Here is a 21565-nt window from a genome sequence, read left to right on the forward strand (position 1 = left end):
ATCAGTGTTTGATTGTCATGACTAACTTTTCTGTTTTGTCTCAAATTCAATGTTTAACTCTTTAGAGGAAGTGACTTCATGTGGCAAACTCAAAGTCCTGCCATCGATTGAGCCTCTTTTCACTCGTAAGTTGGATGTTTTAGAGGTGATTGAGGGACGAAACGCTCGATTTGACTGCAAAGTCAGCGGGACACCAGCACCTAAAATCATCTGGAGTCACTTTGGTAAGATTTTCCTTTGCCATAATGATCTGGGTAATGTGTGAAAACAAGTAAAGTACTAAATTACAAAGGCAAGTTTATTTTTTGTGTGACACTGTTTACATTTGCAAAAGCAATTTTTTAAGTCAAAATCAAGAAAATTGATTTGTTGTCAAAACAGTTGACCTTGGGGAGTGGTATAGTATGTGTGAACACAAACAGCTGAACTTTTCACCCAGATTTAACACAAAAATGGCCCCCTTCATGTTTTTCCCTCCTCCACCATTCCTTTCTTGTTGACAGGAAAACTCCCTGCTGTGAGCAACAAGTGTGAACAAGCAAGTCAGGAAATGTTCTGTGCAGGTTTAGGGTTGCATGTTTGAAAATGTCTTCAGGATTTTTTTAAACCCTCCCCAGGCTAACAGGTTTATACTGGAGGAAAATAGCCAGCAGCTGCCTGGAATCACCACACTTCATGGGGTGTTTTTCCACTTATAAGATTGTTTTTTAACTAGGCAGTGATTAATGGCACAGCACTGTATTTGAGTTAATGATATAGACATTTTACCACCGTAATTAGTTTGAGCTTGTCAGGAGTTTATTTACTGAAAAATTAAATGAAAAATGTGTGTGAAGTGCTGCTTTGATATAGCCATGCATAACAGTATAATGTGCTGCTTCTCTCTTTAGATCAGCCACTCATAGAGAGTGAGGATATTCGTATTCTTCAGGAGGGTGGCCGCCACTCTCTCATCATTTCTCATGTGACCAATGAGGACGAGGGCTTTTACACCGTCACAGCCCGTAACGTGCATGGAGATGCAGAGAGCTCAGCCGAACTTTACATACAAGAACCTCGGCCTGCCATCTCCTCACAGATGTAAGATGGTTATTTAATTTGGTTTGGGGGGCAAAGGACTTGTGTTTTTATAGGCTATAAAATTTTATGTCCTTCTGTCCTTCTTTCCCATCTAGGGCTAAACTGGAGAAGATGCCGTCTATTCCAGAGGAGCCGGAGGTACCAGAGAATGAGGTGGAGCGGTTTACAATGCCAGACTTCATCAAACCCCTTTACGACCTGGATGTGATTGAGGGGAAGGAGGCTGTGTTGAAATGTAAAGTGGCCGGTTTGCCGTATCCCACCATTGTCTGGTTCCACAACGGCAAGAGGATTGAGAGCACAGAGGACAGAAAGATGACACAGTGTGAGTGTTTCAGGAGTCAACATTCATCCGATGTTTAAGTTTTATTGAAATTTATGAACTATTTCATCAATCGCAAGAGAAAAATAATTATGTAAGACTTTATCTTTGTTTTAAATAACATCAACTGCAATTTCAACCCACTCCTCTGGATTAATCACCAGTATGCCCTAAATCTCATTTACTAGCTCTTTTTATCGTGCAAGGAAGTTCAATTTGTACCCAGTTTGTTTGACTCCTAAAACTACTCTTTTATTCCATTTCAGATTTTTTTTTTCAAATAAAAAGTATTAAACCTTCCTCTTCAACAACCAATATTAACACTGACAAACAGCTTTAATCTAAGCCTGTTTTGTGAGCATCTAGTGGAGTTAATCTGCTTGAACTCGCCTGGCTGACCACTCAAATTAGGCTCTGTAAGGTGACTTGAAGCACTCAAACAAAATCACACGCTTCATCCTTACTAAGATGAAAGGACAGGAATTTTAAACATAGCATTTCCAAACATCTTAGTTTTATCTTAAATTAATTTATTTTGCACACAGAAACAAAATAATTTCACAATTTCCCCCTCTAAAACTGACCTTTTTGTGGAGCTATAGCACAAACCACTGTTTTGCAATGATGTTCTTTAACTTTGTAATACTCAAAGCTTGTAAAATCAAGTAAAACTCAGAGTCATCCTCCAGTTTACACACAAAAAAACCCCAGTAAGGGTTTGAGCTGCCACTGAGAAAGCATCATGGCAAAAACTAAAAAAAAAATAATTTTGGTCTTTTGAAAAAGAATTTTTGATGCCTACAAAGCAGGATGAGGCTATACAAAGTTATCACAGCATATCCAAGTGTCAAGAACTGGAGTGAGAAATATCGTCAAGAAAGTCAAAGAGAGCCACACAGTCCAGAACAAGCCTGGCAGAGGTAGGAGGAGAAAGATTTCAAAGACTTTGGAAAGAAAACAAGTGAGAGATGTGTCTAAAAACCCCAGAAATACTGCCAAGACACAAGTGAATGACCTAGCCAAGTCAGGAATTCTAGTCTTAAAGATGACAATCACTAGAGCCCTGCACAGGAATGGACCAAGAAGAACTCCACTTCTGCAGAAGAGACATCTTCAAGCCAGACTGAAGTCTGCTAAAGACAACCTGGAGAAAGATTATGAATACTGGAAGCGTGCCCTTTAGTCAGATGAGACCAATCTAGAGCTCTTTGGCCACAGAGACATTGTTTATGTCTGGAGAAAGAAGGGAGATTCAAAGAACACCGTCCCCACAGTGAAACATGGTGTAGGCATATTATGCTGTGGGGATGTTTCAGTGCATCTGGAAATGGGAATCTCATAAAGGTGGAAGGAATCATCAAGAAAGAAGGAAATGTGAAGATTCTGAGAAGCAGTCGTCACTTTGCCTTCCAGCATCCAAAACATACTTGGCTCCTGGTGAAGGACTACCACCAGAAGACTAAAGTGAACGTTGTTGACTGGCCTGCACCGAGGTTGGCTGTTATCCAGCAGAAAGGAGACTTAACTGACTGTTAGCATCGGGGGGGCTAAAAATTTTGACTGATAGTTTTGTGAAATTATTTTGTTTGCATGTGTTAAGTAAAATAATGTAAGCGCTGTTCTTCCACTGTTGTCTCATTTATTACCATCTTGTTGGATTCAGTTGACACTCAAAGTTATTAACCATTGAGTTTATTGATGCTGTTTTATCTCTACTCTCTCCTGTAGTCCGGGACGTCCACAGCTTGGTGATCCGCTCTGTGTGCCACACCCACGGTGGAGTCTATAAAAGTGTCATCTCTAACAAAGTTGGAAAGGCGACCTGCTACGCTCATCTCTATGTCACAGGTGAGGAATAAATTCAAGTTATGATATTCAGAGATTATCTACATTTCAGCAGTCTTCATTCAGATCTCTTCCCAATATTATCCTCTGATGCATGAATAATGGAAAGTTATTTCTGTATAATATAATAATTCAGAATGAAATATGTCTGCTAAAGTTATTTAGCTCTGAAGCTGTCTCATATGGGGTGTGCTGCTTCTTCTATATAGTTCTTATTTCACTCTTTACTCAATAACAATAGGCCAAAGTTAGATTTCTTTCTAGGTAATCCCAGGTTTTATCCAAACAGGAAGTGAGTACTCATAGCTTTGGACAATAAAAATTATTAAGTGAAACATGACAAAGAGCTGCTTCTTCAGAAAATCCTTTAGCTCAGTTCTAATCTTAAATGGGCTGCTTACAGAGAGAAGGAAACTACAGCAGAACTCTTCAGTGCATGCAAGGTGGGAATTAGCACCCACCACCAGCCAAATGCCATATCTGAGCAGTGTCGGGTGAATTTGCTCAGCCTACCAGCCACTGGGGCAGGTCAAAAAAGTTATGTAAATAAATGATTTTGTGATGGTTAACAGCATAACTGGGTCCTGGTTCTCTGCTTGTTCCCACTGATTGCATGATCAGAACCAAGCAGATCTGAACGCTCACTGACCAAAAAGCCCTGCCTCCTCTCCCGGTGTCAGAGCCGGTTTCAAATTGTGCACAAAATATTTAATTTTAAGTCTGACACTCATGATACAGAAAATGCAGGTGAAACATTTCACCTTATTGAAAAGCCTTTAACTTCAATATCATACCTCATTGCATTATACAAGTTGTCAAAATAAAGTAGCTTGTAGTTTTTGACTGTAGCAGTTGCAGTGGCAGGGAGGCAAAAAAGTTCATTTCCAACCCTGATGCATGCACTCGTGAATATTTTTCAGTGTTAACCTTTGTTTTCACAGAACAGTGCTTTGTATCTGTATTCTACCACAAAGAGAGTGTAGCACTAATTTTAAAGGTGCAGTGTGATATTTTTAGCCTAGCAGCATTTAGCGGGACAAACTTTAACTCGTCTAAATTAATGTTTTGTCCCAGATTGTATGAAACTGTTTTATTTTTATAAATATGGAAAAAAAAATGTATTCATACATAGGGAGGATCTCCTCCTCCTATGATTTTTGCATATTTCATGTTTCTGTGGTACTACAGAAGGGACCAAATGGCAGATACACTTTTTTTTAATACCACTGGTTGCCACGCCTACCACCAGAAAAGGGAGCAGTGCAATCTAGAATCTGACTGTCAGATGTTGCCAATATTCCCAATTTTACACACTGCACCTTTAATAAAAGTAAAGTCAAGATCACAAAGTAAATGTCTTTGATTCAGAAGAAACTCAACAGACTTGTTTTACATTTTCAATATGGACTAAAAAGATTTTTTAAAGGCAAAACAATGTGATTTTCAACATGGAATCTAAACTATAATTGATCATATTTAACCCTCAAGGTGTAGTGATTAATTGTGATTGAAAATTGAATCCATCAACAGCCCCAGTCAATGCATTTTATTACACATCTTTGGCAGCTCAGAGACAGTTGCAACCCTCTAATTCTCTTATCATTTTCAGATATCCTCCCTGACCCTCCAGATGGGACACCAGTGATAGAGTCCATCACTGGGAAAGCCATCATCTTAAGCTGGAAGAAACCAAGGAGGCTGGACCCTTCCATTGGTATGCAAAAAGGATATTCACAATAGTTTTATGCACCACATTGGATAACTGAATTTTGTTTTTGAACACTTTTTCCTACTGTTATTAATGCAGACGCATGTTAAAACTACAGTAAACTGTTCTAAATCAGAGGCTGCACAACACTGTTGGCTCACATCAAGAAGGTTATTGTTTTCCAAGCCAAGCCCTTTCCGTGCAGAGTTTATGTTTTCTACCTTTGCATGTGTGGGTTCTCACTGGGTACTCTGGCTTGCTCCCACAAACCAAAGACGTGCTTGTTAGGTGAATTGGTGACCCTAAATTGACCATAGAGTGCCTGGTTGTTTGTCTCTGTATGTCAGCCCTGCAATTGGCTGGAGACCAGTCCAGGGTGTGCCCCACCACTTGCCCAGTGACCGCTGGGATAGGCTCCAGCCCCTCTACGGCCCAAAACAAGAAAGATGGTGTCAAAAATGGATGAATGGATCTTCTAAATCAGGACCGTCAAAATCAAGGCCAGGGTGCCAAATCCTGGCCTGCAAGATCATATCATATTTTTATTATAACTGGCCCACCGAGATGAGGTCTGCAGATTTCCCCCAGAAGCATGAAAAAGAAAATTTAACCTTTATGATTAAAAATATCTTTCTTAAGTCATAAAATCTGAAAAGGTAAAAATAATTGGATAAAAAGTCAAGAATGCGGGAAAAAGAGATTAGTTTGTGTTTTTATTCCATATTTTTAATTTTTGCATCTCACAATTATGACTTAAACTTATGATTTTGACTTTTTACTTCATATTTTGACCTTTTATGTTCCCAGTTTTGAATTTCAAGTCATAATTGACCTTTCTAAATCATGATTTCAAATTTTATCTTAACTTTGGACCTTTTCAACTCCTAACTTTGACTTTCAATCCCATATTTTGACCTTTTAAATTCATGAGTTTGACTTTCTATCTCTTATATTTACCTTTTAAAACATTATTTTGGCTTTTAATCTTGATTTTTGACTAGTATTTGAACTAATAAGTTTGATGTTTTTACTTAGATTTTGAACTTTAAACTTTATCATTTTGACTTCTCAATCTCACAATCATTTATCATCAGTGCTAATTTTTTTCCATAATATTCATGGTGAAAATGAGGTTGACAGTTTACGGTTGAATGTTGACCCTGTTAGGCTCTCAGGTTAGACCTAAATTCAGAATCAGGCCCCTGCTGTGATTGAGTTTGATATGCCTCTTCTAAATCACTCAAAGATAGAGATAATAGTTTATTTAAGACACATTGCTTTCACTTAACATTGCAGCTTGTATCCTTTCATGGCTTTTTTGTTCTGTTAGTGCCTAAAGCCTCAGTTTCAGAGTGCTTCTCACTAAGGTTTACTGCTTCTTAGTTACAAAAGTGGACTGCTGCTTCCCTCTGTAGTAGTGTGACCCTCTGTTTTAAATTCAGTAGCTCTGCTTACTTAATGTTTGCTCATAGTCATGGAGATACTAGAGAAAACATGAAACCGATGTAAAGGAACCATGCACTGGCATTATTTTCAGCTCTAGACCTAAAACTTGTAATACTGAAACTGGGTCAGATTACATTCTCTCCTTCCATTTTTGTTGACTACGCTGATATCAGGTGTTCCCTTTCATGATTTAGAGAGAAAAGTGGCATTGGCAAGCCTGGCAATCCAAATGTTTAAATATTTTCATGAAAGAGGGCCATGAGTGCAGCAATAAAAAGAGCTGAGTCTGACAGCAGATTTGTGCTAAAGATGCTATGTGCAGAAACTGCATTGATTTATGTGCAGTAAATGGAAGTGGCCAGTCTGAAAAATAGGGAAAGGGCACAGACCCTAATGACTGGACAAAATGCAAAAAAGATACCATGTGACATTAAAATATTCAGTTTAACTTCTTGGCTTTAACATAAAAAGGAGGAGAAAGCTCATTTAAATGCTTCTGAGATATTAAGCTTATAGTGATGGTGTTTTTCTTTAATAACAGAGAACCATAGTTTCATCACCAGTGTGCATTAAACCCCTTTTCCTTTCAGACCCCAGCTCCCTGATGTACGCCATCCAACAACAAGCCCTGGGCTCCATCCAGTGGACCATCATAGCCTCTGGCCTGAAGGAGACCACCTACACCATCACCACCCTCTCCAAAAATGTGCGCTATGCTTTCAGGGTCCTGACCATCACCTCCAAAGCCTTCAGCAAGCCCTCACCTGCCACTGACCCGGTACAGCTCCTGGACAGAGGTACACTCTTTGATCTTTTAGAGTACCCTTTCATCTGTCAGTGTATGCTACAAGTTCATTTACATGATCTGTTTCTTGTAGGTCCCTATCTTCAGGAGGCTCCTGTAATCATTGATAAGCCAGAAATTGTCTATGTGATTGAAAACCAGTCAGTCACCATCACTGTCACTCTCAATCATGTCAACGCTGCAGCCATCTGGAAGAGGTATCAAGTTTCTGTGAATGATTCTTTCTTTTTATTGTAATAATCTGTAAGAGTTTAAATTGAGTAATATGTTACAAGAAGACAGAATACAGCTGTTCAGACTGAATAACCTCACTTATATGTTACTGCAACACATTTCCAACATATGAGGTTTATTTATTCATTGAACCTAAAGGCACACTGGGTATAATTTTTGCACTGAAATGTCCATATTATTGTTATAATAGTCGTAACAGTCTGTGTCTTGTCATGGCAGCCACTATAACAGAGCTGCCATGACGGACATGAAATTTATATCATTGCCGTGGAAATGCTTGATGTTACATCAGGAACTGCTAGATTAGGACGCCTGAACTGCTACTGGAAGCTGCCACTCTGTTGCTGTAGCTCATTCATGTTTTATGCTGCTTACTTGTGATGGACCATGATATTTCTCTGCCATCAGCTGGTCGTTTTTTCCCCACAGCTTGTGTAATTCCACCCCCTGGCATGCTTTAACCCTGTGATGTTTTGGCCCCAGTAGACATTTCCATGTTAAGAAGAGATCTGATAGAGACATGCTAGTCAGGTGTGCCAACCTCGAGTTCTTTTGGCAAAACTGCACTTCATAAGGTGTATTTTTTTAGACCTTTTTGTTGCCCATTGGTGCAGTGGTTGGCACTGTCACCTCATGGCAAGAAGGTTCCTGATTCGAACCCCTGTCTGGGGTTTGGACTTTGCATAGTCTCTCCGTGCTCACTTTGGTTCTCTCATAGTGCTTTCAGACAGACAGGGTTCTGGTTCTGGCTTTGAATCCATTTTCTGCACATCTTCAAAACCTAGGATATAACACACTCACTGATGTTACTACAAAGGAACCAGCTAGTTTTTGGTTCCAGCTGAGAACCAACTTTTCAGGCTCCAAATGTGCCAGCAGGTTTGAATTGGCACAGAGCTCTGCTTATCTGAAAGGCCTATCAGGGTACTCTGGCTTCCTCCCACTGCCCAAAACATGCTGTTAGGTGTGTTTGCTCACAAGAACAAGACATAATGAGACAAGATTTTACATTATTATTAATTTTGTTAACAAAATATATGAGTGGAAAATTTGTCTTTGATATAACTGAAAGTCACAAATGCAAAGCAATACAGGTCTGTTCAGAAATGTTTAAACTTATCCTTGTGTGCTGCATCTTTATTTTACTACACTGTATACTCATTGCTACAATTATGATAACAAAAGAAGCTTTTAGAATATTTTGTAAGTACCTTAAAAAACATTTTACAACAGACTAAAATATAAAAAGCTACATCAGTAATATTAAACAGTTTCTCATCCTCTTTACATCCAAATCTAAAATACTCAAAAGAAATCTTTCTGTTAATAACATGAGTTTTGCCAGTGTTTGATATGACACACTGATGACTGTTAATGTGTGTGCGTTAATGTGCGTGTGGGTTTCTGGCATGGGACCGATGATCTGAACAGATCACAGATCAGCTCAGTTTCTTCCCTAGCTGCCAAGCCAACAATTTTAAAGTGCCAGGAGCATTTTTGTAGTCTTTCCACACTGGTGTTATGCTCCATCATGGCAGCTGGTGCTCTGCGTATCTGTGGCAAATCTTGCGAGACAGGCTTCATCTCAATGAGAAATCTTGTGACGTTTTGATCTTGCAAGATGTTGTGGCAAGAGACCTCTCCACACCCTTACATACTGTTTCATTGGTGACTCTAAGTTGTTTACAGGTGTGGATATAAGTGTTGTTAGTCTCTTCATGTCAGCCCTGTGACTGATGCTACCAGTCCAGGTGTACCTTGCCTCTTGCCCAATGACGGCTGTGTTGGGCTCTAGCCCCCAAAAAGGATAAAAAAGCAGAGATAATGGATGGCTGGACGTCTACATTACAAAATAATCTTCAGACCAACTACACTTTAGCTCAGGTGTATTCATGATCTTCCAACAACTCTGCAGTTATGGTTTTAGTTTTCACGGGAAAATCCTTTGTTATAACATTTTAGTAAACAACCATCAACTGGTCTTAAAGTTGCCACTTAATGGAGCCATTGTTTTACAGTATAATCAAGGTGCATGGCAGACAGTCATAAATAAGTCTGACAGTTCATACAGGCAGCTGTTACTGGGATTATCAAAGATTCCTAACCAGTGAGGTGTATGACAGTGTCCCGACTTACACTCTGGGATCATGCTTAGTCATAGTCTCTTGCTCTCTATCTATAATAAGTTTAACCTGGTTCACAACACAAATTTTCCTCTGTAGGAGAGGAGCGGTCCTGTCCAGTAAACCTGGCCTGTATGAGATGACCATGCCAGATGATGACCAGCACACACTGAAGCTGCTCAAAGTCAAGAGTTCTGACATTGGAGACATGACCTTTGTGGCCTCCAACAAGCATGGCAGTGACAGCTGCACCTTCAGCGTGGAGCTGGCAGGTAGGCATTTGACTGATTTATCTATCCATTAATCTGTCCAAAGGTGATGTAACATCAGTCTGTGCCTTTGAAACTGTGTGCACAGGTCCACCCACGTTTGAAACTATCATGGAGGATTTGGACGTTAGTGCTGGGGAGACTCCTCGCTTTGCTGTGGTTGTCGAGGGAAGACCCATTCCTGACATTCTCTGGTTCAAGGTGTTTACCCTTTAAGCAGTCACAAGCCAAACATATCTGAAGAGGCCCACACTATGTAACATATAAAGAATGACTATAAAAGCTAAACACGAAAACATACCAAAAGGGATTTATTTGTTATGAATCTTTGAAGAGCCTGTGCTCACATAGTATTTCCTTTCAGAATGATATCCTGCTGTCAGAAAGCAGTCACTACACGTTTGTGTACGATGATAACGAGTGCTCCCTGGTGGTCCTAAATGCTCGTCCTGAAGACTCGGGGGTTTACACCTGTACAGCCAGGAATTTGGCAGGATCTGTGTCCTGCAAAGCTGAACTTACCATTCACGAAGGTAAGAGCTGCACGTATCAGCGTCTATAAAATCATTCAGTGTAGAGGGAGATGCTCTTCACAGTAGCACTTTTCTTGTAGTCAACTGTACCTTTTGCAAGTTGTGCATTTCTCTCTTTACATCTTCAACTTGCCCATGTAGCCAAAATGAAAGAAGATCCAGTTGACGATGAGGAGACCATTCTTAGAAAAATGCGCAGGCTGACGGACTACTACGACATCCACAAGGAAATTGGACGGTAAGACAGTTTTTAAACCTGCATTGGTGAGAGCAATCAAACCTCACTTTCTTCTCCACAGAGTGGTTAGTGCAATAAAAGGACACAGTTATAGCAGTGATTGTTGAGAGGTCATCAGAGTAACTTGATAGAAGAATTTTTGTCAGCTAGGTGTGATATTATTTTACAAACATGTATCTTATTTTATTTCTGTTTTGTTACACTGTCTGGTTCTTTCAGGAGGTGGTATTTCATTTTATATTCAACATTCATTTTGTTTTTTGTTTTTTAAGTAGAAGAATGAAAGAAACCCCATACTTTGAAGTATGATGTGCAAAAGAGCCAGTACTTGACCTCATACCTGTTTTTAGTTTTTAGACAGCTGTTTTGCTTCATTTTTGTCTAGCTCCATCATTTTTAAATATGTTCCATTTTATTAGTTTATGATGAGCGAAGGACAAAGTAATGATTTGACCTGGTTGTGTTTTTTTTCCAGAGGTGCATTTTCCTATGTGAAACGTGTGACCCAGAAGATTGGCAAAATGGAGTATGCTGCAAAGTTCATTTCCACGCGGGCTAAGAAGAAGGCGTCTGCATTAAGAGAAATGAATCTGCTCTCCAAGCTGGACCACGAGAGAGTGCTTTATTTTCATGACGCCTTTGAGAAAAAGAATGCAGCCATCATCATCACTGAACTGTATCCTTAGCATGCCAGTAAAGCAGAGGAAGGTCCAACGCAGAGTGCACAATAAGGCTAAAATAAGGCAAAATATTATTTCAAAACTGATTTAGCTTATTTTGCTGTTACTGTGTGCTTTATTATTCTGTGTCTGCTGTAAATGCTTAATATACAAGATGCAGTTACTGTACAATGAGTCCAAGTTCCCAGAGAGGATACCCTTAATTAACTTTTAAAGATGCCATGAGGAGCTGCTTGACAGATTTACAAGGAAATCTTCCATCATGGAGTCGGATGTAAGTCCGGTGTTTTTTGAATACGCAGCAAATCTTACGGTTTAAGCTTGTGTCGACAATTTTAGAGGAACCAGCAAGAGTAAGCTGGATTTAATAAGTCGAGAGCTGAAATATTTCCAGCTCTTCCATTACCCTAAAACACATGAGTGTACACTGTCTGACTACTGCACGAGGGAAGGATTTTATAAGACATTACATTAATGACTCTTATTTGTTACAATGTTACAATGTCATTTAGCAGACGCTTTTCTCCAAAGCGACGTACATTTGAGAGCAAAGTTTTGATTTCTATTTATGGGTAGAGTATTTTATTTACAGTCTGAATTAAAAGATAACTATATAGACAGAAGTATTTGGCCACACCTGTCCAATATTGAATTTAGGTATTTCAATCAGACTCTTTGCCACAGGTGTATAAAATCACACACCTGGCCATGCAGTCTCCATTTGCAAACATTTGTGATACAAAAATGGGTTGGCAAGGGCTATAAAGACATGGTTTGATGAGTTCAGTGTGGAAGAACCTGAGTGGCCCACACAAAGCCCTGACCTCAACCCCACTAAGCACCTTTGGGATGAGCTGCATCTGAGATTGCAAGCCAGGCCTTCTTATCCAACATATGTGCCTGACCTCATAAATGCTCTATAGATTGAATGGGCTAAAATTCCCACAGAAACACTCTAAAATCTTGTGGAAAGCCTTCCAAGAAGAGTGGAAGTGTTAAAGGGGACCAACTTCATATTGAATTATATGTATTTGAATACTATGTCAATACAGTCCCTGCTGGTGTAATGGTCAGGCTGCTGAATACTTTTGTCTTCATAGTGTGCATCATGAACATTTCCAAAATAAATGAAAAATCCTCACTTTAAAAATTCTTAAATTAATGATCAGATTAATACAGTTTATTTATGAAAATTAACAGCAGTACTAATGTGTTTGTGTTATTGGACCACCAGGTACGTTCATGTATAAGACAAATGCTCGAGGGATTGGACTACCTTCATCATCTAAACATCATACATCTGGACATAAAGGTCAGTACCAGAGATCCTTACTTCACTGATTCTTTCATTGTCGCTTTATATATAAAAGACTTGGCTCATCTCTACTATACATTCTTTTTTATTTTGCCTCTCAAGAAAAGACAGCTGGGATAGGCTACAGCCCCCCCCTCGACCCCGAAAGGGATAAGCATAGAAAATGAATGGATGGTTGGGTGGATGGTTCTTAAACATTGTTTTCCTCTTTAGCCTGATAACATCCTCATGGCAGATCCACACGGTGATCAGATCAGAATCTGTGACTTTGGAAACGCAATGGAGATCACACCTGATGAGGCTCAGTACTGTAAATACGGCACACCTGAATTTGTTGCACCTGAAATTGTCAATCAGACTCCTGTGTCAAAGGCAACAGACATCTGGTAGAGTATCTCTACAAGTAAAAACAGTAATCTTTATAAAGCCATATTTATTTATTTTTTACTGTAGTTGATTTACACAATATCTTTTTCTGATTCTTCTCTTTATTCTCCAAGGTCAGTGGGAGTTATTGCATATCTGTGGTGAGTATCATTTTTATATTTCTCACTGTCTTTTTTAGTAAATGTAATCTAGGAGACTATGGTTTTACTGTTAGTTTCTGAAATGTTTGTGGATTCATGTCTGTAAATCTGAAGTATTTCTCTCTGTGATCAGTCTGACAGGAGTCTCTCCTTTTGCTGGAGAGAATGACCGCAGCTCTGTACTGAACATCAGGAACTATAATGTGGCCTTCGAGGAAAACATGTTTGCCGATCTTTGCAGAGAGGCCAAAGGGTTCATCATAAAACTGCTTGTGTCAGACAGGCTGTAAGTAGCAACACAAGATATCTATTTTTCTCAAGATCTGCTCTATGTAAAAACAGTCTGTAAAGAAGTATAAACTAGAAATAACACCTGCAACAAACCCTTCTGGAAATAAGTTTTGAGTTTGAGTATAACACATATTCAGTAGGTGTGTGAATCCTTACAAGACGATTCAGTCCTTGGGTCTTGTTTAATGATTCATCAAAAATGTAGAACAGTTTGGTCTGAGTCATTTCAGCTTGGTATTGTTTGATGCAGTACATTTCAGATTGATTTCACAGTCCAAAGAATGTTTTTCCCTTTAAAGAAATGACAAAGAGCGAAAACTCATGAACCCTTTCCAAATGATGTCCTTGATTTTATTCAGCTTATTGACAAAACAGTAAGAATAAAAAATCGACCCCAGTATGAACAGATAGTTTGATTTCTTCCGTGATTTGCAGAACTTTGTCACTTATTTTTAAAACCTTGATATTTAAGGAAATAATTTTAGCAAACCTGATGTAACCTGAATGTTACATTCATCTAAGTAAGTGATTCTCAACTGGTAGGTTAGGACCAAAAGCAGCAAATGCTGAAAAAATTAAATAATGTCTAGAAGACCTTAGCAGACATGCATCACCGTGTTTTATTTTACTCTGTTTTGCAATGAAAATTAGTGGATTTTAGTGGGGGTTTTTTCAAGTCCTTAATTTTTTTTCCTGCCTTCTTGGTATAATAAACTGTTTTTCCAATGATAATGTGCTTATTTATCAAGATCTCTTGAAAACAACCAAAGTTTACATATCATCAGGAAACAGAGCAAAATAAAATGTATGCATGCATGTCCTTGCAGGGCTTCTATAAACATGTTCTTGTTAAACGTATTAGTTTGTTTTTAAACAGACTTTCAAAGTTCTTTTTATTCAACCTTATGTACATTTTCACTGAAAATAACACAAAACAAAACACTAGACCTACCCCACAACAACTAACCCTTTACCCCTAGCTGGCACTCAAACAGTTAAGTCTGTCACACTTGAATACAATGTTTGATAAAAAGTTTAAATAAAACAGAGATAAAATAAATACAAGACTTTCTGTATGTAAATAAATTGTAACAGCAGCAATCTGACGTAAAAAAAAAGATGTTACAAACCATTGCAACAGTCACAACCCCTCATTCCCAATAAAACTACTTTTCAGGAAATTAAAAGCACTAGATTTCCACATTATTCAATAATGAATTGTCATAGTCAGCACCATGTTTGACACTTTGCATTGGCCCAGACTTTATAAAACCAGCCGACAACAAATGTAAAGGATGTTAGTATGTTAGGAAAAAAAAAATATTGAAAATAATTGAAAAATTAAAATATGTGGACAAGAGGCCACAATCCAACTTCACTGGAACAAAAAGTTGACCAGGAACAATATGACCTGGGGATAGAGAGTATGTGTCAAAGGGCAAACATATAGGTTCAACAACTGCTCATTTACTTGTGTGGTGGGTTTATGAAAACGTGTCAAGAAGGATCTCCACACTTCATTAAATTTCCTTTCAGGACCACACAGTGTACATTTTTTTCAAACATCTTTTATTCAATGAGATACTGAGGGTTGGGCAGCATGCTTCCATTTCAAAAGTATCAAGCAGCAAGCCAAAAGGGTGATAAAGGCCTTGACCCTTTGACCCCCCACTGGTAACTGCATCTCTTCAGGAACCACCACAGAAAGAGATATGAGGGCATATGGATCAATTCTAAGTGTTGATATAGTAAAAATGGCATCAAAAATAGCTTTCCACAAACCTTCCAAGTTGGTATATAACCAAAACATGTGGAACAATGTTGCTTCCCCAAACTTATACCTATCATGATTTGTGGATATATTTAAGCTAATTTGGATTTAGAGAGCAAATATGTTTGTTTTGTGCCATCTTTGTTCAGTCATATGTTTTATTCTAGTTCAAATCTACAACATTTTTCATGAATGAATTTAAATGATTGAAGAATTTCAGAAATTTGGGTTGCAGCCACTCAATGTGCCGGTGATGGTTGGCAAGGCAAACTGAGAACCACGGAGCTATTCAGTTCAGTTTTTGTAGCAATGCTTGTTAAGATAACATATAGAGTTTGTCCTTTGGCTTTGTCAGTTTTATTTGTTCACAAAAGCTTCCTCAACATTTCCTCCATGTTTTGTAACAGCCTAAGTAGTTATTATGTGGACAAAGACGCTCATCTAAATGAATTCTTTCACTACCCCATGCTCATCACACGGGCATCCCTTGTTTCTTTTTCTTTATCTGGCCTTTTTCTTGAACTCCTCCTCTGCCTTCCACTACCACTCCTCTTTAAAGACCCTGTAAAGTGAAAGCCAAAGTTTCTGTCTTAACACTCTAGAAATGTTGGAATATGGTTGTTGTAAACATGTGAAAACTCTGAGATCTACATGAGACTGGATTTAGGCCATTTCATCTCTTTCCTGGCTTGGTTTCATGTGGGCGGGGCCAATATGTGGGCTCACGATGTCATGAGCCTACAGTAGAGAATGACCCTGCCCCTCTAACACTACAATATTGTGGAAGGAAGCAGTCACCTGGAGCAGGGACTTCTGGTTCATTTTGTGCAAAGGAATTCAGTCTTGTACTCTTGTAGCGTTCTATAATGTTCATGTTTCATTGCAACATTATAGTTATGCATGTTTTGTTTATTGGTTCATGTTTTTAGGGGAAATCTTTTTTCCAAGTATGACACCATGAGTGAGGGGGTTAATGCTGCAGACTACCCTTGTCCTGAGTGGGCGTGGTTTCAGCTCATTCAACAGACACACCCACACCATCCTGGAGCAGATTTTACTGCCTCATTTTTCATGATTTGATGCTAAATTTTATACACTTGGAGATGCTTTATGTGACTGAAATGTGACCTGGGGGTTCATAACACAGTGATCTATCATACGACAAACCTAAATACAGATTTATTTTTACTTTACAGGGTCTTTAAAGACAGTGAAGAATACAGTGTATTAAACAAGACAGGAAGAAAAAATTCAAACTTTGAAGACTAAAATCTGCAATTTTTTTTTTAGGAGACCTGATACTCAGGAATGTTTGCGACACCCCTGGTTCAAGGTAAAACTACCTTTTTCTGCTGCAGTTTCCACTCAACAATACCAAAGAAGGTTCATTGATTTATTTCAGTGAATTTAATGTCTTTTCTTTTGTACAGACTCTCAACAAGGGGAAGGCCATAAGCACCGAAGCACTAAAAAAGTTTGTATCTCGCAGAAAATGGCAGGTGAGTGTTATTTCACTTCTAATTCTGGTAGGATTTCTTATATTACACTGTCTATTATGTAGATATTTTAAATGTTTGATTTTATGTTCTCTTTCCCAGCGTTCACTGATCAGTTACAAATCAAAAATGGTCATGAGGTCCATCCCGGAGTTATTAAATGACTCATCCAGTCATATCTCCATCGCCGTTCCCAGGCATCTTAAAGAAGGCTCGCCTTTGCCGTCATCATCCTCAGACTCTGACGAAGACCTTGATGAACTACCATTTATTCCAATGCCGCTCAACATGGAATTTTCTGGATCCAGGATGTCACTGAATGACATCCAGACCAATGAGCAGGAAACAGGGAAACAAGATGGCAATGGTAAATGGTCTGGGTCCGTTCAGGCCCAGGAGGCAATGGAATGTGACCCAAATCAGGTGGATAAAGAAGGGGTCGATTTAACAGGTATAGGTCGCGTGCGGAAAAGAACGTCACCAGACAACGACAAGGGCTCTTCAGATGAAGAAACGCCTACTGAATTGCCACAAAAGTCAGAGCTGGCAAGGAAGCCTCTGAGAAGAGGTTCAAGCATGGAGTCAGACAAACCAGAGGGAGCACGACGAAGAGGAGAGCTGAGACGTGGGGGTTCTGCTGACAGTGCACTTCTGCTCCGAATAACACCTGAAGAAGGCGCTGCAGAGGGAAACCAAGAGGACGGCAGGAGAGTTTTGAAGAAAGCTGTCTCTATGGAGCTACCGCGGAGGAGCACTAGTCCAGGAACGGCAAAGATGAGTCAAGAGGACTACGCTCTCAAACTGGAGCTGATGAGACAGCGTCTGCTTCGTGGTGGCTCTGTGGACAACAAGATGAGTGGATTAAGAGGACCACTGCTGGAAACATTAGGAATGGGTGATGAAAAACGGGCAGTACCCTCAGATCGTTACCCTCGTACTGCTCGTTTGGGCCCACCTCCGCTAATTAGAGCTGCTTCCAGTGATTCAGCAAGGGATGAAGTCCCCAAACCCAAAATTTTGCGCAAAACTGCTTCTTTCAGTCAAGGAGATTCAGAGCCTATAGCTTTACACCGCCGGTCCGGAGCTCCCTTGGAGATTCCCTTAGAAAAGGTAGAAGAGAGACGACTCAAGGAAGCTATATCAATGTCAGCACTAACTGAGCAAATCAAGTTTGACTCCCGTCCAACGACACCTAGAGAACCATCGCCAAAACCACCAACACCAGAGTCAGTATTGCAGGAAAGTCCGACTAAAACAGAAAGTGAGGAATCATTCATGGAGAAAGAGCTGAAGCTTGATGACAGTATGAACGAAAAGATGGATGGGTTGACTACAGATAGCAATTTTGATGAACGATCAAGCACAAGTGGCTTCTCAGAAAAAGACATGAGCATATCAGAAGAACCAATGATTGAATCAGAGTATGCAGGCCAAAGAGTTTCTACTCCTACTCTTTTGGCTGAGAGCTCTAAAGCAGAAGAAAAAATGGAGGAAGAAGAGGAAGTAAAAGAGCAAGAAGAGAAGGAAGAGGTTATGAAAGAAGAGGAAAGACATATCAGCACTGATGAATCAAATGAAAAGGAAAATGTAGAAGTCTCTGAAGAAAAGGTAGAAGAAGAAGTACACATGCCTCCACCATCCTCTGATATGATTATAAGCACAAGCTCAGTTATGGTGAGATCAGCACAGGAATCTTCTCATCACCCAACAAATGTTGTTTCTACTTACGTAACACCCACACCTCCTGCTAAAGTTGTTCTCCCAGATGGACGAACTTCAGCTTATGCCAGTATTATGCAGACCATCATGGTGCCATCGCTTCAGCCTCAAAGCGAACAGTCTTTGGGCCCGTCTACTCCCGTTGTTGTTCAAGAGTCCCCGTCATCTCCAGTATCAACTGTAACACCTCCATCTGCCAGCATGCCCTCTGCCTTGCCCAGTCAACCAAAGCCTACCAGCATTTCCACCACTGAGCACCCCGCTGTGTACTCAAGAGTAGCCTCACCAGAAATGATCACGAAAGAACCCAGTCCACCAAAAACTATCCCACATTCCTCATCCCAACAAGAGCTCTCAGCAGGAATGGACTTTGAAGACATTACCTCTGAGGAGGTCTTTGAGGCCCGCTTCAAAAAAAGAGAGTCATCTCTCTCAAGAAGTCTGAAATTCCTCTCACGCTCAAAGAATGACGAGAAACCACAGAGTTCATCGGACTCTGCAGAGTCAGGGGAGGAGATATACAGACCTGGGCCAATTGGTGCGCCTTTGGAGTTGGCACCAAGGAGACTTGAGGAAAAGTCCAAGTCAGTCCAGGACCTCCGTGAAGCTCAAAAGGACCAAGGCTTTATGAGAAGACTATCTATGCGCCTGAAGAGAACTCCGTCGACCGAACGCAAGGAGGAAGCGACCAAAGAGGAGGATTCACTTGCGTCAAGGCGAAGGCTTTCTTGGACTATTGGCAGGAGAGGCTCACAGGACAAGAAGGATGTGGAGATGGCTCGCATGGATGGAGGTGATTCAATGGCAGATCAAGAGGAAAAGGATGTGAAGAAACCAAATGAATCACCTGTGTTGGCAATGCGCAAGAAGATTGAATCCACAGTGGCTGGCATCTCCACGAGAATTCGTAGCTACTCAGAAGAAAGGAAAGCCTCAGAGGACAAGGATTCAAAGAGGACGCCGATTCTTTCCATGCTTCGCCGTGCAACCTCAGAGAGCCGTGCTCCAAAGGTCACCACTGTTCCTCAGAATCAGCTAGCAGCTCAAGCCAGCAATGGTGCCTCGTCTGAGTCTTTAGACTCTATGTCCAGCCTAAAGTCCGACACATTAAAGGGTATAAAACTGTTACTGTGCTTATTGAAGTATTTACTTTGAACTCTACCTGATTTTGAAGGATTGATTGTGTTTTCCTCTAAAGGTATGGAGGCAGAGCGCAGATCCCGCTGGGATCGCTGGGGGCTGACCAGAGGGAGACGAGATAAGACCGTATCACAACCTGACATACCAACAGCAATCTCAAGAGAAAGCAGTGCCCTTCGCTCACGCCAGTACTCCAAACTAGCTTCTGGTGAGTCTAAAGGAGATTTCAAACAGAGATTTTGATTTAATGTCTGTTAGGCTGGCCACACAATAGATGATTTTCAAATCTTAGATGATTTTAAAAAGGTGGAAGACCACAGACATAAGGACAATTTCAAACGATTTTATCTTCTACCCTCTGAGTCACACATTAGACAACTGAGCCAGACTCTGAGACCACACACCTACCGACCTTGCGTGATCACGTGACTTCAGAAGAATAACAAACATGGATATCCATCAATACCATAGGCTTCATAACACAAGGAACAGAATCAGGATGAAATCCTGGCTGGAATTAAGTTAAGAATGTATGACCCAGCCCGTGATGCTCCCTGGTCTGCTTGCTCTCATTGGTTGTTGTGGGTTTTCCGTCAGAGGGACTACGACCTAGAATTGTCAATATCAAACATGTTTGATATTCGGGTCTCGGAGGCTGTGATGCAATTTGGAGCAGTAAAACAATCATGTTGATACCACACACATGAGGTTTAGTCAGACAAATAGTCATTTGAAACAAGACCCATGATCGTTCGATCCATGATCGGGAGGCAATTCTTACCTCAAATCGGGCTTAAAATCCTGTTGTGTGTGGCCGGCCTTACCAGGCCCATTTGGTGGCTGCGTAAAGCAACATAGACATTTTGGGAAATAAAGAATTGCCACAGAAAATAGGGTAAGACTTCCTCTACCTTTACCCTGTTTAAGGGAGACAAGACGTTTCAACTCGTGAAAAAGAACATACAGTTTTAAGGTTCAGTGTGTCAAATTTTTGAACTGAAATGTCTTTGTTGAAAAAATATTTCTCCACTGTTACATTCTGTACATCGTACATACCAGTAGATGTTTTACATAACCTTAAATAAATACACCAATATACATAAATACACCTTATGAAATGCTGTTTCGTGTTCTGAGTTCTTGATTTGAAACAAGAAGTAAGCAGCGGATGTGGGCAGGACTGAAAAGCATGTTTCCCCTTTTTAGTCTTGATTAAGAGCCCCCTAGCAACAAAATGCCCATACTGTGTGTTTAAAGAGTCACTTTGAGATTCTGAGACTTAAATTTAACCAGAACTGGCATTATGTTGAGAATAAAACACACTGGCCATTTTACTTTTATTATAATAAATATATTACATTAATCTGAGCAAACAATTTTTAATTTGTAGTGCTTTGGACCTTGGTAACTCCAGGGTTTACATTCATAAAAATCAGATGAGCCATCTCATGTGAATTAAAAGACTTTTTGGATCCGAACATTAAATAAAAGGCTTTACCAGCTAACAATGTGGGCTCAGTATAGAAAAACAAAGTGTGTTTTCGCTCAAGGATGCCAGCAACCAGTGGATACTTCTTGGAGTGATCGCTTCTACATATAGCCTTGCACACAACCTTGTAGAAATAAGCAATATATGGATTTTGCCTTGATGCTATGTGTCAGATAGCGATTTTAAGATGTTCTTTGTAGCTGCTTTTGTTTCTTTAAAGTCATGCCAAGCTATGTCTTCATGTGTTTCTTTTACTTCAATCTTAAATAGCCTGCTGCAAAAAGAGAGAGGGGTATTAATTCCTAATCATGATCAAGACAATTAAGAAGAGAAGAAAATATTTCTCCCAAAATGCCCACCTGCACCTTTAAGATAGCTTTCCTACCAGCTCATAACACGTATGTAAATCATCCTCCTAGATATCAGTGAACCCATGGCAACCATTTACCTCATGAATTTCCGTTTGATGCCTCAGTACATATAAATATCTTTTCCCAAAGATAGAAAAAAATAGACGGTACAGTGTGTGTGGGC

The 21565-nt window shown here is 39.9% G+C and overlaps 1 protein-coding gene across 1 annotated transcript in view; it reads left to right on the forward strand.

Annotated features, from left to right (window-relative positions):
- The window catches only part of spegb (striated muscle enriched protein kinase b), an 85497-nt gene that overhangs the window by 41888 nt on the left and 22044 nt on the right, over positions 1-21565 (forward strand). Inside the window, exons 11-31 of the mRNA XM_041806773.1 lie at positions 66-224; positions 891-1080; positions 1176-1405; positions 3131-3250; positions 4857-4961; positions 6992-7198; positions 7280-7403; positions 9663-9835; positions 9921-10033; positions 10197-10365; positions 10507-10603; positions 11079-11279; positions 11500-11557; positions 12518-12595; positions 12812-12984; positions 13099-13125; positions 13259-13411; positions 16478-16520; positions 16618-16686; positions 16786-19516; positions 19601-19750. Coding sequence (XP_041662707.1) covers positions 66-224; positions 891-1080; positions 1176-1405; positions 3131-3250; positions 4857-4961; positions 6992-7198; positions 7280-7403; positions 9663-9835; positions 9921-10033; positions 10197-10365; positions 10507-10603; positions 11079-11279; positions 11500-11557; positions 12518-12595; positions 12812-12984; positions 13099-13125; positions 13259-13411; positions 16478-16520; positions 16618-16686; positions 16786-19516; positions 19601-19750 — 5370 coding nt within the window. The remainder of the gene's footprint in view (positions 1-65; positions 225-890; positions 1081-1175; positions 1406-3130; positions 3251-4856; positions 4962-6991; positions 7199-7279; positions 7404-9662; positions 9836-9920; positions 10034-10196; positions 10366-10506; positions 10604-11078; positions 11280-11499; positions 11558-12517; positions 12596-12811; positions 12985-13098; positions 13126-13258; positions 13412-16477; positions 16521-16617; positions 16687-16785; positions 19517-19600; positions 19751-21565) is intronic.

The sequence above is a fragment of the Cheilinus undulatus genome, linkage group 15, assembly GCF_018320785.1.
Source record: "Cheilinus undulatus linkage group 15, ASM1832078v1, whole genome shotgun sequence".
Taxonomy (NCBI): domain Eukaryota; kingdom Metazoa; phylum Chordata; class Actinopteri; order Labriformes; family Labridae; genus Cheilinus; species Cheilinus undulatus.